The sequence below is a fragment of the Propithecus coquereli genome, unplaced genomic scaffold (assembly GCF_000956105.1).
Source record: "Propithecus coquereli isolate 6110/MARCELLA unplaced genomic scaffold, Pcoq_1.0 Scaffold3, whole genome shotgun sequence".
NCBI lineage: Eukaryota > Metazoa > Chordata > Mammalia > Primates > Indriidae > Propithecus > Propithecus coquereli.
In genome coordinates, this window is record NW_012148618.1 from 3,917,060 (window position 1) to 3,937,569 (window position 20,510).

Below are 20,510 nucleotides of genomic sequence, written 5' to 3' on the forward strand. Positions count from 1 at the left end.
ACGGGGTCTCACTCTTGCTCAGGCTGGTTTCGAACTCCTGAGCTCAAACAATCTGCCCGCCTCGGCCTCCCAGAGAGCTAGGATTACAGGTATGAGCCACCACGCCCGGCCCTTTTTTTCTCTTCTTTTTCTGTATTTATTTTTCTTTTTTGCCTTCTAGCATTCAAGAAAATCTCTTTTGAATCAGTAAATGAACATAAGCTAAAGGAATTGAGCCTTCAGAGATCAAACATAAGAAAGAATAAAGATACTACAAAAATAGTTTAGAAAAATTACTAAGCAAAAAGACAGCTATGTCGCACAACAAATTAGGAATATAAATAAGATATAGAAATTATAAAAATAAACCAAACAGAAATTCTAAAGCTGAAAAGTATGATTACTAAATGAAAAATTACTAGTGTATTTCAATAGAAGACTTGAGTAGATAGAATAAAGAATCAATAAACTTGGGAGATCAAATGAAATTTTACAATATGAGGAGGAGGAAGATAAAAAGAATAAAAAAGAAATGAACAGACCTGTGTAACAACACCAAGAATGCCTACATACAAAATCCCAGAGGAGAGAAGAGAGAGAAAGAGGTAGAAAGAATATTTTTAAAAAAGTAATTGAAAATTTCCGAAATTTGATTAAAGACACAAATCTACACATTCAAAAAGCTCAATGAACTCCAAGAAGGAAAAATGCAAAGACATTCACACTGAGACACATCATAATCAAAATTATCAAAAGACAGAGAGAATTTTGAAAGTAGCAAGAGAGAGGCAATTTATCAAAAATTCCCAGTTTTAAAAAAAAGAAAAAAGAAGAAAGAAAGCTGAAGAAGTTCATGTCTAGGAGGCTGAACTTCAAGATATGCTAAAAAGAGTCCTTCAGGTAGAAGTGAAAATACACCAAAGCCACATGAAAAAATAAAAAACTCCAGAGTGGATTAATAAAATGTGGTATATCCATACCATGGAGTACTATTCAGCCACAAAAAGCAATGGTGATCTAGCACCTCTTGCATTATCCTGGATGGAGCTGGAGCCCATTCTACTAAAAGAAGTATCATAAGAATGGAAAAACAAGTGCCACATGTGCTCACCATCAAATTGGTATTAACCGATCAACACTTATGTGCATATATGGAAGTAACATTCGTCAGGTGTCAGGCAGGTGGGAGAGGAGAAGAGGGGATGGGTATATTCACCCCTAATGAGTGTGATGTGCACTGCCTGGGGGATGAACACACTTATAGCTCTGACTGGGAGGGGCAAAGGCAATACATGTAACCTAAACATTTGTACCCCCATAGTATTCTGAAATAAAAAATAAAATAAAATAAATGAAAGCCCATATTATCACATTCTCTGTAACTCATTTTTTATGTCCTATATGATTTAGAAAATAGATGCATAAAATGACTATAAATCTGTGTTAGTGGGAAACAATGCTTAAAGACATAATTTGTGAAATTAACAACATAAAAAATGTGGTAAGAAGCTGGTAAGAAGAGAGATTTTTGTATGTATTGAAGTTAAGTTGGTTTCAATTTAAACAAAATTGTTCTAAATTAAGAATGTTAATTGTAAATCCCCACGGTAACCACTAAGAAAATACCTTAAAATACAGAAAAGGAAAATCAAAGGTAAACACAATGATACACTACAAAATATCAATTAAACACAAAAGAAGACAGTAACGGAAAAAATTAGAAACAAAAGTAGTATAAGACATACAGAAAACAAATAGCAAAATGGTAGTAGTAAGCCCTTCCTTGTTAGTGATTGCATTAAACACAAATGGATTAAACTCTCCAATCTAAAGAAAGAGACTGACAGAATGAATTTGTTTAAGTGATCCAACTATATTGTCTACAAGAGACTCACTTTAGATGAAAAGACACAAATTGGTTGAAAGTGAAAGGATGGGAGAAGATATTCCTTGCAAGTAATAAGCAAGAGATCTGAAGTGAATATACTCATATCAGACAAAATAGACTTAAAGTCAAAAACTGTTACAAAGAAGAACATTATATATTGATTTTAAAAATTAATCAGGAAGATATAACAATTATAAACACAGGCACACTAAGCAACAGAACACCAAAATTTGTGAAGCAAACACTGAGAGAATTGAAGGAAGATAGACAGTTCCACAAAAATAACTGAAGCCTTCAAACTCCAAGTATCAATAAGGGATAGAACATCTAGAGAGGAGATGAAAGAGGAATTCTGCCTCAACTAAAAAAACTGAAACTGTTGGCAAAAGAGATATACACTCCCAAAACAGATATAAAAATATCTCTTAAACATATAAAAAATTTCATCTTCATCCATAATAAGATAAAGGCCTAAAACCACACTGGGATACCATTTCTCACACATAGGTTGCTAAAAATGTCAAAGATCTTGGCAAGACTGTGTAGAAACAGTAAGTTTCTCATGAGAATGCAAAACAATTAAACCCCTAGAGAGGGGAAGTTGGCAATATTTAACGAAACTATGGATGCATTAGTCTTTGATTCATAAATCCCACTGTTAGTAATTTGCCTTGCAGACATACCACCAAAAACACAAAAATATATATGTAGCAATGATTGCAAAATATTGAAAACTATATATATGTGCAAATATTGGAGACATAGGTTGAATAATCTATGAAACATACACACAATGGAGTACTATGCATCTATAAAAAATCAAGAATTGATAGGAAATGACTTCGTAATTGAAAAATACAAAGTGCAAAAGAGTATGCATAGTACTCAGATTTTGTTTAACAAAAGAGGAGAAATACGAAAACATATTAACTGATTTTTTCAAAGAAAAATGCAGCAAAAAAGTGCCAGAATCTGATAACTTATGTTGTCTCTGAGAATTGGTAGGGAATTTGGCAAAAGGGATATAGGAGAATGGGACAATCCTTTAAGAATGTTTTTATGTATAATATTAAATTTTTAGTTAAGTTAATCTTTTGCATATTCAATATTTAATATTAAGCAAAGATAAATTGTTAAAAGACCCAAAAATTTAATGTAAAGGGAAACAAATGAATTGAAATATATTCCCAATGAATTAATGGCATAATCAAACTGAAGGGGAAAAAATAAGAATTAATCTAATTAATTTTTTAAATTGTTTCTTCCTTTATTTCAAATTCACTTTTGAACGTAGTACTTTGACTACATATTATTTCTTAAAAAATAAAATAACTGCAAGAAAATTGTTAAATCTTCCTATTAGATTTCTTTTCTTTTTTATATTGGTATGAATATAACAATTCTGAAACAATTGTATGTGCATTTCAGGATTAAGCCAATAAATAAATATATTTATGTTTTTAGGACCCAGGGTTCTCACTATGAAAGGACAGAGATACAAATATGGAATAGGAAAAGACAAGAATCATGCCACTGGATTGGATTAAATTTAGTGTTATCAACATAAACATACTCTCTCTCTTTCACTCTCCCTTTCTCTCTCTCTCTATATATAATGTGAGTATATTATATTATAAACTACTACATATACATACATATATACATATTGAGCATTAACAGGTGCTACTAACAGAGGAGAAAAGTCATAATTAAATCTCCTGGTGAATGAACACACCACCACCTATAATCTTACCAAAAATAGAATCAAGCATGTGTCTAGTGAAACTTCTGGATTCAACTGCCATTTGGATAAAATACAAAGGTTAGTGGGAATGTTGCTTTTCACTCTGAGTCTGTAATCAGCAAAATTCAGAGTGTAAGAAATCAAGTGACAAAAAAAAGTTTTTTCAACAAATAAATTGTATGGAAAAGAAAAGTTTGGAAGGGAACCTGTGTATTAGATGAGATGTTAAAAACATGCCAAATAAAAGAATGGGCAATATTAAATGATAGTGTCTTGGAATGCACACTTGGAAGACAAAGCTATGAAAATGCAAAAAGGTCTTTACTGTAACAGTCAAGATCATATAATAGTTACTTTTGAAGAGAAAGGTGGTTAAAATTAGGAAGAGTCACATAGAGGATTTTTGGGATGTCTGGCAAAGTTCTAAATCTTGACATGGGTGACGATTACAAAGGTGGTTACTTTATAAAAATTGAGCTATAAATTTGTGACATTTTCTGTATTGTGTTTTATTTTACAGCTTAAAAATAATAAATACATAAAATCAAAACCAAAGCTTTTTGAACAAATGGCAACACAAAGTCTCCAATCTATAACTACCCTTGTCTGGAGGCCTACATGCAACTACCATTGCCAGAGGCTAATCCCGTCAATCCACTCAGACTTTTACACTAAAACACAATAAACAAGGGAAATTTTGCCCTTCTGACTCATGGCATAAGGCAACTGCATCTTCAGGGAGTCAGAACAACTCAGAAAGTTTCTCTCTGTTGCATAATACTCCCCTGTGCAAAAAGTTACACAAAATGCTGCCATAGTTAATTAACAGTACTTACTAATTGTGCTTGGGTAGTGACCAAATGGAACTTCAGAGACCTGCTATTGCCAGCCAGAAATTGGTCTATTATGGGAATTGTCTTCTAGAATCACACTGGTTTTCCCAAGGTAACTAAGGGAAAAAGTGGTTAATGGGTCACTTGGGGGGGGGGTGCCATCTTTTTCTGTAAATTACCTTTCTTTCTCCTACTAAGAATTTTTTTTTTTTTGGCCATGAAGCTAAAACACAGCCCTTGAATAACAAGGAAAGTAAATTATAATCGAATAAAATTAACAGAAAGAAAAACTGTGTGAACAATTTTATGCTTTTAAAACTAATTCTACAGTATGAAATTCTACACTAGGAATATAAACGATAGCCTCATCACATGCACTTTAATACACTGAAGTAGCCCCTAAAATTTATTGCTTTGCCTAGCTATCCACTTATTAACTTCTGCATGGCTGGGGGATGCAATGGAATGAATACGATGGAAGTTACAAAAATCTAGGTGGGAGAAATATTGATTACCTGTTAGTCCATAAAAATTTTAATTTGCAAAGCATAAACACCAATGCAAAGTACAAATGAGAACCAATGAGAACATTAATACATATCTTAGAAATATTAGTTTTATGTGAACAGGACCATCCAAAGGTTAATTTTGTTTTTTTTTTTAACAGTTTACCAACATATCTTTATTAAATGTTGCTTCCAGATTTATATTGTTCAGCTAGTAGGATACCTTGGAATTATTTTTTTTTTTAGTTCAGCATATTGCAGGGGTATAAATGTTTAGGTTACGTATATTGCCTTTGCCCCACCCAAGTCAGAGCTTCAGGCATGTCCATCCCCCAGATGGTGCGCACTGCACCCATTAGGTGTGTATATACTCATCCCCTTCTCCTCCTCCCATCTGCCTGACACTCGATGAATGGTTTTCCTATATATGTACTTACATGTTGATCAGTTAATACTGATTTGATGGTGAGTACATGTGGTGCTTGTTTTTCCATTCTTGGGATACTTCGCTTAGTAGAATTCATTCCAGCTCTATCCAGGATAATACAAGTGGTGCTATATCACCATTGTTATTTTGTGGCTGAGTAGAACTACATGGTATACATATACCACATTTTATTAATCCACTCATGTATTGATGGGCACTTAGGTTGTTTCCACATCTTTGCAATTGTGAATTGTACTGCTATAAACATTCGAGTGCAGATGTCTTTTTTATAGAATGTCTTTTGTTCTTTGGGGTAGATGCCCAGTAATAGGATTGCTGGATCAGATGGTAGTTCTACTTGTATCTCTTTGAGGTATCTCCGTACTACTTTCCATAGAGGTTGCACTAGTTTTCAGTCCGACCAGCAGTGTATGAGTGTTCCTATCTCTCTGCATCCATGCCAACATTTATTGTTTTGGGACTTTTTGATAAAGCAAAGGTTAATTTTCTATAGTAACAGTTTTAAAAGAAAATGTTGGATCTGGTCCAGGAGAATACAATGAATGAAAAAAATACAAATTAAGAGTAAACATAAATTAAGAAGGAATAAACATTTAATATTCAAACATAGCCAAAGAGAGGAAAATGTCTAGATAATAGTTTAAGCCCATGGTTAAAAACAAATGTAAATATGGTGGCCAATGTTCATTGAGTAATTCATCTGTGTCAAGCAGTATTAATGCTTTATTTTTATTTTTCACTTAATCTTTGCCCTAACCATAAAGTTGATGGAGCTCACATTTGAATGCAGGATATCTGTACCTCTAACCACTTTTGCTCATATTTGTTCCCTGTGCATTTTGGTAAAATATTTGTTACATGTATACATATAAATATATACAAAGGGAGGGGAAAGAGAGAGAGACAGAAATATAAACAGAGCCAGAGACAGAGTGACAGAAAGTATGTAAAGGTGATTTACAGAGTTTGGTGTAACTTCAGGATAATTATAATTAAGTAATTAACACAGAGGGTTTTTTCAAATCATTTATATCAAATAGAAAAATAAATATAGGCATCAGGAGACTGACCCTGTCAATCTGTAATATTTCCATCATAATACTATAGTCTCAAGTCAGTGTCCCCAAAATACTGTTCAGTTCAACAAATATTGAGTGGCTATAGGGAACCAGCAACTATACTGGGTGCTCCAAATACAAAGATGAATGAGAAGTCATCTCTGTAGTCCAGACGCTTGTGTCTAGTGGGGGAGCTAGACATATAAAAAAAGTAATTTAGTAAGTGAAAAACCAGATTAATTAATAAAATAATACAAAATCACAGAGGAAGTGGTTCAGGGAAGGCTTCCAAAGGCAATGATATCTCTTATGAGTCCTGAAAGTAAACAAGGATTAACAAGGTGAAGAAATGTATGGGTATTCCAAACAAAAAGGAAAAGCATGAGCAAATGAAAGGTGGTAAGAAATAAAGGGAAGTATAAAGGGGTGTAAGCAGCTTTGTATTACCGGCAGATAATTAGAATATTGGGAGTAACAAGAGCTGGAAAAAAAATATCCAGGTTATGAGAAATTTTGCTTAAACTATAAGAAATTTGAAATATAAGGGATAGGGAGACTATTAAATATTTTAATAAAGATAGTGTTTTAGGTTGGTCCCTCTGGCTGCATTGTGGGGAATAAGATTTAAGAACAAGACTGGAAACAAGTAGAATATTTAGGAAACCACAACTACAGTACAGATGAGTGGTGATCAAGGACCGAACTGAGTAGTGAAAATAGAAATAAGGAAGCAAATTCAAGAAATGTGTTTGGAAGTAAAAAGAACATGACCTGGTGTTTGATTGATTGTGGGAAGTAAGGAAAAAGGATGAATAATTGGTGGATAATGCTTATTCCAACAAATGCCTCCATTCCACTCTTACGACAGGAGAATGTGTAAACTTTCCTATGACACAGAATTTATATGACCCCCAGAGAGAAGGTAAGAGGGTATGGGGGTAAGGAAGTATCCTGAATTAACTGAAGAAAGGTAAGTATTCCACAGAGAAAAGTATGAAAATATATACTTAGTGTTTAAAGATTAACAACAAAATGAATGCCTATGTATCCAGGATACATAGGATATACAGGATATGAAACAGAACATTTATACAGGACATGAAACGGAACATTACTAGTGCCTTCAAAACAACTTTGGGTGCCCCTTCTCAATTGCATTTGAAACCCAGGGGTTGATTTGATCAGATCTGCCTGCCTTGCTTGCTCCTGGTCACTTATTTTTGGGGGGCGTTGTTTATTTGTTTGTTTCCGTATTTCATGAATCTGAAGGCTGTGTGGCTGAAAGCTGAAACTTAAGCTTCATTGGCTACTTTATAGATAACCTTTAAAGTCACTATGGTGCTTCGGTTGTTTTTCAGGAACTTGGACCAGCCCCTGTCCAGTTCAACCAGTTGAGACCACCCACCCTTCAATGGGGCCAAAAAGTCCACCCTCAGATCATGTTAACGCCACCCTTTTCCCTACATATGTCCTACAAAATGCCATGAACCCTGACCACACTTGTGCAGAATAAACCTGTTACTTCATTTGCACCCACTGCCAATCATCTTTCCCCACACTTTAGACCTGCCTACTTCCCTAACATATATTCCTAAACCTTATTGTCTTCAGGAAGCCAGATTCCAGAACTGTTCTCCCGCTTCCTGGCCTTGTAATTAAATCTTTTCTCTTTTACAAAACCCGTGTTACAATGATTGACTTACTCCGTGCAGGCAGAGACCTGGACCTGGCTGATAACACATTGTCCTCTATTTTCTACTAAAAATAACCAGTATCCTTCCATTCCATTGTGCGTGTGTTTTTACAGACTATAACCCATGAATGGATCCAAACTGACGCATTAGTTTTGCTCTGTTTGACTCTTACATAAATGGAATCATATTGTAGAAATTCTTCAAGTACTTTCACTTTATTCAAAAATAAATTTGTGTATTTCAACCATGTAAATACATGTTGCTGTATTTCATCCATTCTCATTGTGATTAACATATGGTATTCTACTGCATAAATTTCTCAGACTTCATTCATCAGGTCTATTGTTGATGGACACTTGGAATTTTTCCAGTTCTTAACTATTACTAACAATGCTGCCATGAACATTCTTTTGTACTTCTCCTGGTGCACATGTGCAACAGATTCTCTGGGATACACACTTAAGAGTGGAATCGTTGAGGGTATTCAGCCTTACCATGGAGTGCTATAATGTTTTTCAAAGTGTTCCTACCAATTCACACTCCCACCACCAGTAAATAAGCATTACCATTGCTCCTCATCCTTACTAACACTTAATATTGTCAGACATCTTAATTTTTCTCAATATGATGAAATTCTATCACCATTTTTTTCAAATTTGCATTTCCCTGATTGTTAATGAGGTTGAACATAGATTTTCATTCATTTATTGCTCATTTGAGTTTCCACATGGGTAAAGAACTATTCAAGGCTTTGCCATTTTTCAATTAATATATATATATATATATATATGTATATCTCAACATGTATACAAGCACATGCACACATACACTCTCTGAATTAAAATCTTTCATCATTTATATATACTTTATCATGAAACTGTTTTCTTCAATTTGAGATTTTCCTTGCCGCTCCCCTCAGAGATTTCTGTTGTTAAGAGGAGCTCTAAATTTTGATACATTTAAGTCTCCCAATCTTTTCCATTATTCTTTTTTTTCCTTTGTGTCTTCTTGGGGAAAAAAAAACGTTCTTCTCTAGTCCAATGTAATGAAGATATTCTCATAATTTTTATACAAATTTTATAGTTTTTCCTTTCAGTTTTAAATAATGCTTTTAATATTTTATTTTATTTTTTATTGGATTTGCATTTTATTTTATTTTATTTTTAATTCTTTTTATTTCAGCATATTAGAGGGGTACAAATGTTTAGGTTACATGTATTGCCTTTGCCCCACCCACTCAGAGCTTCAAGCATGTCCATCCCCCAGATGGTGCGCACCACACCCATTAGGTGTGAATATACCCACCCCCTCCTCATTTCTGGTTTTGATTCATCTTCCTCTCTGTGCTTCATTTTGTATAATTTCAATTGACTGCTTTCACATTCATTGATTCTTTCTTCTGCTATGTCCAGTCTTACTGTAAATCCACCTAATGAATTTTTTATTTCAGATTCTATATTCCTCAATTCAAGAATTTAATTTGGTTCTTAGTTTTTCTTTTTCTCTTCTGAAATTTTCATCTTTTCTTGAATTTATTTAATACGTTTCTAAGAAATAAAGTCATTATTGGCTTATTCCAATATCTTCTTGTCTTGACTATTTTTTCTCTGAATTATTTGTCATGTTTCTACTTCTCTTCATGTCTCATAATTCTTTGTTACATGTCAGTCTTTGTTTGCAAAAGGACAGCAAAAACTGCAGTTGATAATTTTTCCTGTATCAGAAAGCTATGTTGAGAGTTGACACGTTCAAATTCATCAGTACAATAGATCATTTCCTCGTTGCATATTTAGCTACTTGCAATTCAACATTCATTTCAAATGTCTTGTGCGTAGGGTCCCCCAATCCTGAGGAAGCACTTATTTGCAGTAGAATTAATTCTGCATCCAAGTCTCCTTCTGATTCTAATCCATCATGCCAACCCATAATGTTGTTAAAAGATCAGATGATTTCTTCTTACCCCAACAAAGTCTTCCCTCAAATGTATTTCAGTTGCATACCCCTTCTCACCTCATCCATGCCCCCATGAGGAAAAGCAGCACCAGTCTCTACTCACTTACAGAAGGCTCACTACTTTCTGAAGTTTCCTTCATATAAACATTTGTCCATCCCTAGTTCTTTTATGCATTTATAAAATTATTTTATACATCATTTGGTGATTTCTCATTATTACAGCAAGAGTGATAGTATTTTGCTGCTTCTACAAAAAGCAAAGAGTGGAAGACTAACAAATGGCAGAAATCCATCTTCATATATTGAACTTCAGCTTAAATACACTGTGGTTAAAGAGAATGATTTGTACGTTAACAATACCTTGAAATTTGTTGGGACTTGTTATATAGCTCAATATGTGGCCAGTTTTTATAAATGTTCCAAGTATGCGTAAAACAAATATGTATTCCATAATCATTCATTGAATGTTTATTCCACAGTAGTTTTACACATATATAAATTTCCAATAGATCAACTTTAAATCTTTAATATTTGATTGTCTGCTTCATCTACCATCTACTATACCACCCCCACTATGATTTTTATCTACTTTCTTCCTCATATTTGTATTCATTTTATATATTTTGATACTATGTTCTTAAATGTATACAAATTTAAAATTTTTACAACTTCCCTGGTAAATTTAAGCGATTACAGATGCTCCACAACCTACAGTGGGGCTACATACTAATAAACCCATCCTTGGCCGGGCGCGGTGGTTCACGCCTGTAATCCTAGCAATCTGGGAGGCCGAGGCGGGTGGATTGTTTGAGCTCAGGAGTTCGAGACCAGCCTGAGCAAGGACGAGACCCTGTCTCTACTAAAAAATAGAAAGAAATTAGCTGGACAACCGAAAGATATATATAGAAAAAATTAGCCAGGCATGGTGGTGCAAGCCTGTAGTCCCAGCTACTCAGGAGGCTGAGGCAGGGGGATTGCTTGAGCCTAGGAGTTTGAGGTTGCTGTGAGCTGGGCTGATGCCATGGCACTCTAGCCCGGGCAACAGAGTGAGACTCTGTCTCAAAAAATGAATAAATAAATAAACCCATCCTAAGTTGAAAATATTGTAAGCTGAAAATGCATTTATATACCTAACCTATCAAACATCATAGCTTAGCCCAGCCTACCTTAAATATGCTCAGACACTTACATGAGCTTACAGTTGGCAAAAATCATCTAACAAGATGCCTATTTTATAACAAAGTGCTGAATATCCCATGGAACTTATTGAGTCCTGTTCCGAAGGTGAAAAAACAGAATGATTGTATGGGTACTAATTATTAATGTACAAAGCTCAAAGCACACTGGGCCTGAAGAATGCTTGAAGCATTAAACTGAAATTAATTCTGGATGATGTGGATACTGCAGCAACAGGGTCATCAATTTATCTCTCTTCTGACGTGGCTCCAGAATAGCTGGTAGAAGGCACTGAGGCATTGACACTTGATGGTTTGCCAGGCATAGTGTTCTTCAGGAAGTACCAAGTTTTGACTGTACAGTGTGTTTCTTCTCGTTATTTACAGTACAGTTTCTGCTGAATTTGTATCACTTTCTTACCATCATAAAGTCAAAACACCATACATTAAACCCTCATAATTCAAGTACCATGTGTATATTATTGTTATTATTATTAAATTATTGTACTATATCAGGTAATGCTTTTTGCCTCACCATGCATTTTATCTGATGTTGTGTCTAAGCAAGCTTTTTTGTACATAGACTGATCATCTTCATTCATCCTTTTATTTTTCACCATCTCTCTATCTTGGTATTTTACATGTCATATAGATCAGCATTTTAATACAATCCAACAAACTTTGTCATTTAACCAGAACATTTTGTACTTTGAAATTTATTTTACTTACTGACATATCAAGATTCACAGCTATCAACTTATTTTATTTTTCTATTTGTTTTATTTTTCCTATGTTTCTTTTGCTTTCCTTATTGCCTTCTTTTGGAATAATTATGTCTGGGTTGTTTTTTCTCTTTTAATTTGGAAAATGTCCAACACTTTTCCAATTTTTAATGGTTATCTTAGAAGAAGAAAATTCAGACTTAAAATTTTACCATAGAGAAGCAATCAATATTTTACCCTCTTCCTAAGCAAATAACATAGAACACAATAACCGTATTTCTCTTTTATTGATTTACATGCTATTTTTGTTCATATATTTTATTTCTATATTTTAACTCCTAAAATATTATTGTTTTATATAGTCAGTTATTTTTCTACTTATTCACATAGGTGTCACTTTCTTTGCTCTTTATTTGTCTTAGATTTAAACCTTTCATATGAGATGACTATACTTCTTTTTATAGAATTATTTTAGTATCTATTAGTGGCAAAATCTTTGTTTTGTTTATTTGAAAATACTTCTAATTTTACTTCCTCTTTAAAACTATTTGCTATAGAATTCTAGATTGAAAGTTATTTTCTCTAAGAACATTGAAGGTATATTTTACTATCTTCTGGATTCCTTTGTTGTTGATTAGAAATCAGATGTCAGCCTACTTTTGCTCCTTTTAAGATAACCTATCTTATCTCCACGGCTACTTCTATGAGCTTCTCATTGTCCTTGATATCAATATTTCACTATTATATCTCTAGGTAAAAATTCCATTTGTATTTATTATTTTTTAATTCATGTGGCATTTTTGATCTATGGATTGTATCTCATATCCTCTAAGAATATTTTAGCTAATATTTTTCCAATATTAACTCTGATTCATTCTCTCCTTCCTCTCTTTCTGAAACACCCTTTAAACACTCTTAGACCTTCCCTCTCTAGCCTCCATGTCTCTTAACGACATATTTCCTATTTTTCATTTCTTTCTTCCTGTGTGCATTCTGGATAGCTTCTTCTGACCAATCTTGTAATTTACTAATTCATTTTTCAGCTGTTTCTAACATACTAATATTTTGTTAAATGCATTCATTCAGGTTTTAAATTTCAATTATTTTATTTATTATGTACATTCTATTTGTTTTCTTTCAATCTTCTTGGCCATTCTCTAGAGTTTACTATTCAATAAAAATATTTTTAATCTTTTGGTTTTACTTTAAACATACTAAGCATAGTTATTTTATTGTGATTTCTGTTATCTGTTACTTTGAACATCTGGGCTCTTTGCTAGTCTTCTTTCTGTGCTCTAGTTCATGGTGTTTTATTCTTTTGTTTATTTTAATGATAATGAAAAGAAAGAGAAGGGTGAGAAGAGAGAGAAATAAAGGAAGTTGGTTCTAACTTTTGGCTACCAAATGTCTCCAAAGGAATACTTCCACATTGTGGATTTTTAGGTTATTAAAATTGATCTAATGCCTACATTACCACCGTTTCACCCAAATACTTTAATTCTAGGCTTTTCATCTCATTCCTCCCTTTCTGGTTATTCTACATATAATATCTTCAAAACACTCTCACTTTAGATCAAACTTTTCTGTTCGAATACCATCAAAATATTTTTCTCATTCCTACTGCATCATGTCTCTTAGCTATGAATATCCATAAACCCTCATTTCAATAGATCTCTGGCAAACCCCTTTGCTCCCTCTTGTTCAACTTCTTATTTCCTCAGAAACTTTATGTCCCTTTTTCTCCACAAGTATGCCATATGTTTTATATTTTTTCTTCATTAAAAAGAAAGTACTTTACACTATGTTTTGAAATATATTTTGGAATCAGGTAATATGATCTTCAGCTTTGTTCTTTTTTTTTTATTTATGTATTTATTTATTTATTTAGTAGACAGAGTCTCTCTCTGTTGCTGGGACTAGAGTGCCGTGGTGTCGTAGCTTACATTCAGCTTTGTTCTTTTGATCAAGATAGAATTGGCTATTCAGGTATTTTGTGGTAACATATACACTGTAAGATGGTTTTTTCTATTTCTGTGAAGAATGGCATTAAAATTTTGACAGAGATAGCATTGAATCTATAGATCACATTATGTAGTATGGGCATTTTAACTATTAATACTTTCACACCATGAACATAGGATATCTTTCCATTTATCTGTGTGATCTTAAATTTTTTTATCAATATTTTATAGTTTTTTATATACAGGTTTTTCACCTCCTTGATTAAATTTATTCCTACGTATTTCATTTCATTTTTTGTTGTTACTGTAAATGGGATTGTTTTCTTAATTTATTTCCTGGATTCTTCATTTTTAGAGCATAGAAGTGCAAGTGACTTGTGTCTATTGATTTTGTACCCTGCAACTTTACTGAATTCATTAATCAGCTCTAACAGTATTTTGTTGGAATCTTTAGGGTTTTCTATACATAATATCACATCATCAACAGAGACAATTTAACTTCTCCTTCCAATTTGCAGCAACTTGGATGGAACTATAGGCCATTATCCTAAGTGAAATAAATCAGGAACAGAAAAGCAAATGTCATATCTTCTCACTTATAAGTGAGAGCTAAACTATGGCTATGCAAGTGCCCACACAGTGGTATAATGGACATTGGAGACTCAAAACAAGGGAGGGTGGAAAGAGCTGAGGGATGAAAAATTACCTCTGGGGTACAATGTACACCATTCATGTGGTGGGCACAAAAGCCCAGACTTCACCACTGTACAATACATACATGTACCAGAATTCAACTTTTACCCCCTAATTCTATTAAGTTTTTTTATAAAAAAGAATTGAGCTAAGCAGAAGGAAGCTTAAAAAATAAATAAATAAAGATGCGAGCTTGTTATTTTCTTTCTGTAAGATTCAAAAGAATCCATCACACACCACACTTGTTATAATTATTATCAGTATAGAAATGATCAAGTACAAAAGTCACTTACTTTATTTGACACTTTAATGCAATCAATCCAACTGTTCATAATGCCAATGTTTTCCAATGATGGGATTATTAACAGCCACATTTCGCACTGGCAAAGAGCTCAGCACTGTAATTAGTCCCCAAACAAGAAGAAGCCAATCCCAAAACTCTATATCTGAGGGTCTGTTTCCTAGGACCAATGCTGTTATAAATTTCTGTATAAGTCAGCGTTCAGTCAGGAATCAGAAATTATACCAGTAGTTTTAATACAAAATAATATCATTTAGAGATGATTAACTAGGTATTCAAGAATGCCATATAAAGGAATAAAATTCTGATACATGCTACAATATAGATGAACCTTAAAAACATTGTGCTACCTTAAAAGGCTAGAAACATAAAAGACTTCATATTTTAATTGATTTATTTTCTCATTGTTAAGCTGAGTTTTCTTATTTCAAAATATTAGGGGGGTACAAATGTTTCTGTTACTTTAATAGATTTTATAATGCTTAAGTCAGGGCTATTATTTAATAGTGTGCCCATCACCTAAATAGTGTTCACTGTACCTGTTAGGTAGATTTTTACCTCTCCCTCCTTCACCTCCTCCTTCCTGCTTTCCAATGACCTTTAGTTTTCTCTGTGCCCATGTGTGCCCATCAATTAGTTCCAATTATTAGAGAGTATATGTTGTGTTTGTTTTTTCATTCCTGAGATACTTTACTTAGGATAATACTCTCCAGTTCCATCCAAATTGCTACAAAAGACATTAATTCATTTCTTCTTATGGCTGAGTAGTACTCCATGGTGTGTGTATGTGTATGTGTGTCTGTGCATGTGTGTGTGTGTGTATTTTGTTGATCCGTTCATGAATTGATGGACACTTGGGTTGATTACACATCTTTGCAATTATGAATTGTGCTACAATAAACATTCGAGTGCAGATGTGTTTTTGATAAAATGACTTCTTTTCCTTTGGGTATATACTCAGTAGTGGGATTGTTGGGTCAAATGATAAGTCTATTTTTAATTCCTGGAGAAATCTCTGTACTGTATTCCATAAGAGTTGTACTTCTTTGCAATCAACAGTCTATAAGCATTCCTTTCTGTCTGTATCCAGGCCAGCATCTGTTGTTTTTTGACTTTTTAATAATGGTCATTCTGAAACTATCATGAGAGCAAACAGACAACCTACAGAATGGGAGAAAATATTTGCATGCTACACATCCAATAAAGGGCTGATAACCAGAACCTATACAGAACTTAGGAAAATCATGAAGAAAAAAATCAAACAACCCTATCAAAAAGTGGGCAAAGGACATGAACAGAAACTTTTCAAAAGAAGATAGACTAATGCTCAACAAACATATGACAAAACTGCTCAATATCTCTAATCTTCAAGAAAATGCAAATCAAAACCACAATGAGATATCAGTTATCTCCAGTGAGAATGGCCTTTATCAAAAAGTCCAAAAACAATAAATTTTGGCGTGTCACATGGAGAGATAGGAACACTCATACACTGCTGGTGGGACTTCAAACTAGTGCAAACTCTGTGGAAAGTAATATGGAGATACCTCAAAGAGGTACAAGTAGAACTACCATTTGATCCAGCAATCCCATTACTGGGCATCTACCTAAAGGAACAAAAGACATTCTATAACAAAGACATCTGCACTCAAATGTTTATAGCAGCACAATTCACAATTACAAAGATGTGTAATCAACCCAAGTGCCCATCAATTCATGAGTGGATTAACAAAATGTGGTCATTGTATATTATGGAATACTACTCAGCCATGAAGAAGTATGAAATAATGTCTTTTGTTACAATTTGGGTGGAACTAGAGCCCATTCTTCTAAGTGAAGTATCTAAAGAATAGAAAAATAAACACCACATGTACTTGCTATTAAATTAGAACTAACCAATAAGCACACAGGTGCACAGAGGGAAGTAAAACTCAGTGGAAATCAAGCAGGGGGCAGGGGAGATTAGTGAAAACCTACCTAACGGGTACAATAAACCCTATCTTGGTGATGGGCACACTTGTAACCCTGACTCAAGCACAAAAAAAGTGATCCATGTAACCAAAACCATTTGTACCCCCATAATATTTTGAAATAATAAAAATAAAGGCATCAGAGAGGCAGATCAGCTCAAAAAAATCTATTATAGTCCTATATGCTAAATAAACAATTGTAAGTTGAAACAAAAAGCAATGCTATTTAAAAGAGCATCAAATATATAGAATACTTAGGAATAAATATAAAAATATATATGTAAGACCAGTTCACCAGAAACTACAAAACATGGCTGAAAGAAATGAAAAGAGGCTAACATAGACGGAAAGATATACTGTATTCATGATTCAGTCTTCACAAAACATAAATATATTTATCAGATAATAATGTTACAGATCTAATAACATTCAAATCATTGTTTGATATCTCAAAGTTCCTGAATCTAAAATATCAAAGAAAGAAACACATAGCTACATCATGATCAATGAGAAGGCCTTATCACATCATTTATGAGATCTTCCTGTAAATGATTAGCTGTTTGCATACTCTTTTCATTGCTGCCTTCATCTCTTTATTCCTGAATGTATAGATGACTGGATTCAGAAAAGGAGTGAGAACTGCATCAAAAATAGCAAGAAACTTGTCCATCTGTGAATTAGGATGTGGCCATGTATACACAAACATGGTTGGACCAAAAAACAAAAAGACCACAGTGATGTGAGCTGAAAGTGTGGAAAGGGCTTTGGATGAACCACCTGAAGAATGTTTCCAAACAGTAAACAGGATGGAGATGTACGAGATGAGAAGTATGAAGAAAGAACCAACACAGATAAACCCACTATTGACAGTGACCATGAACTGCAATCTGTAGGTATCTGTGCAGGCTAGTCTGAGAAGCCGAGGAAGGTCACAGTAAAAGCTGTCCAATATATTAGGGCCACAGAAGGGTAAATTAACAAGAAATGCCAGTTGGAACAGTGAGTGACTGACACCAAGGGCCCAGGCAGCAGCCAGAAACAATATGCACATTCGTGGGCTCATGATGGTCAGGTAGTGGAGAGGCTTACATATGGCCACATATCTGTCAAAGGCCATGGCTATGAGCAGCACCATCTCCACACCACCAATCACATGGATGAAGAAGATCTGAGCAATGCAGCCTCCAAAGGAGATGACTTTGCGCTTTCTGAAAAGGTCATAAATCATCTTTGGGGAAGTGACAGAGCAGGCTCCCAAGTCAATGAAGGAGAGACTGGCCAGTAGGAAGTACACGGGGGAGTGTAAGTGAGTGTCGGTGGTCACAGAAAACACAATGAGGATGTTTCCAGTCATGCTTGCCACATAGAGCATAGAGGAGAACACCAGGAGGAAAAGCTGGATCTCCCATGAATGGGTGAGTCCCAGAAACACAAACTCAGACACTACTGAGTGATTCCCTCCATCCATTGATCCAGCCAACTGGGCTGTGGTTGAAATTATGAGAACTAATAAAATGAGGAGAAAATTGTGATTATGGGGGTGATAATATGTATTAAAATCAACAATATTTCAATTTTCTTACTATGAGTGAATAATATAGTTATCCAGTTCCTCAAATATAAAAAATAACAAAAATCAACATAATATCATCAAAACATGTGAGCTACAACATGATTTAAACTTATCACCAACACTCTTGATATAATGTCTGTTCTCAAATTAACAAATCACTCAATAACAAAAGATTCATGCTTATCTGTGACATTTATCAGGTGTTTACATCACCTGTGATATTGACTATTCCTCATTTATAACATATTCTATATTGCATTTATGTATATTCTCATAATTCCCTTCTGTTCCCAATTTGCACTCACAATTCTCCGATAGAAAGTAGGAATAAGAGGAACATCGTGATTAACAGATGGAGTAAAAGGTACCTGAGACGGACTGAATTAAGATAGGCTATAGACTAAGACATAATAAAGACACCGGGGTATGTGGAATCAGAGAGTCCACAACTGTAGTAGAACAAGGGAAATATATGGACATGCATAAAAAGTAGAACAACACTATTATCCATCATGTTTTCTCATGTTCACTGCTATCTAGGTAGCTCCAAGTTCTACACAACCTTTCATAATTACAACATCCTAAATAGCTTCATACCCTGTAAGGATTTCATAAGGAGCTTGTGCCATCTGTCATGCAAGGCTTTTTCCAGGCCTAATAAATGCGTTTTGGGGGGATTTTACCAGAGTTTCTATCAAGACATATGCCTACAGTGACCACAGAGGATGTAGTCTCTCCCTGCAAACAGTTTCTCTTTGTCCATACACATGAATGAATTGAGATCAGCACTTGAAATAGCTGAGATATTTTTAATTCATCAGTGTCTCAGCCTCCCCTTGGTACCAGCTTTTATGTCCATTGATATTTCTCACCCTTTAAAGGTACTCAGTACCTCTTCCATGGTAACCTATTCTGACATTTGATATTATCATGCTTAATTTGACTGAAACCCATTCAGATATTTTATCTTCAAGGAAATTTGTAATTTTATACTCTTAATTCATGATTATAAAGTTAGATGAGTATCAAGCATTAATAAGTCACATTTTAGGAAGGCATACAAGCTTTCTTATTAACTTTGAGCTATAAAGTAAAACCGTGACACTGGAGATTTAGTCCTTTAACACATATTGTGTTTATATGTGAGGTAGAGGGTGAGCAGAAAACGGTGTTATATTTCTCTGCGTCCAGATAGATACTTACCTCAGTCATTCTCCTATAGTAGAAAGCAGCTCCTGAAAACACTTAATATGGGTATTTTAGAAGTTGCTGAGTATAGAAAAGAAAGTAAAGAAAGCCAGTATACTGATGTCCTACATTTTTGCAGCTACAACTCCAAACCCTCTCATACAAACAGCCATCTGCTTGGGGCCATAATTCATTCTAGACCCCAAAACTCACAGAGGCACATACTGTGCCCAGACTCCAATTCTGAGTCACCACCACTGGCACGAGTCTCTCCCTATTGTCATCTACACATAGTGATTATACTGTGGCCTCCTGAGCTAACAGTCCACAGTCTCAAGGTATATACTTTTTATAACCAGAAACCTCCGGCCTGGGTTAGGGAGCAAAAACAGCCACAGGCACTGCCAATCAGAGTAAGGTAAGTCAGGGTGGAAGACTGATGAGATGAACATACATGGGGAGGTGATGAGGCACTGGGAAGAGGGCAGGAAAACCCAATCATTATTGAAGAAGATCCGAGGCCTTGGTGAGGGAAAGCACATGTCCCCAGTGTGATGGGATGAAATGCATACGGAATTTTATAAAAACCATTTTATCCAAGTTGATCATTTTTCAGAAGAAAAACATCAGACCCAGAAAAGTAATCTGAATTTCCAAAATTCAAACAATTGATAGAATGGGGACCCAGGTCTCTTGATTCCTATTCCAGAAAGACAAATCATAATAATAATCAAATAAAACGAGCAAATAATCAAGTAAAATATAACCAAATAAAAAGAGCGAAACTCAAAATTCAAAAAAGTGATTTTTCCTGGTTAAAACCA

At 34.4% G+C, this 20,510-nt stretch overlaps 1 protein-coding gene across 1 annotated transcript; it reads right to left on the reverse strand.

The window, feature by feature from the left end:
- Window positions 1-17,427: 17,427 nt before the first annotated feature.
- Window positions 17,428-18,406, reverse strand: LOC105814322 (olfactory receptor 4F3/4F16/4F29). The gene has a single exon (XM_012649251.1). The coding sequence runs from the start codon at window positions 18,391-18,393 to the stop codon at window positions 17,455-17,457; it is 939 nt and encodes a 312-aa protein (XP_012504705.1). The 5' UTR covers window positions 18,394-18,406; the 3' UTR covers window positions 17,428-17,454.
- Between the last annotated feature and the right edge of the window lie 2,104 nt (window positions 18,407-20,510).

What these genes read in the sequence shown, in the direction of transcription:
- LOC105814322 (XM_012649251.1), bottom strand. Translation starts at nt 18,393, where the DNA reads ATGGATGGAGGGAATCACTCAGTAGTGTCTGAGTTTGTGTTTCTGGGA.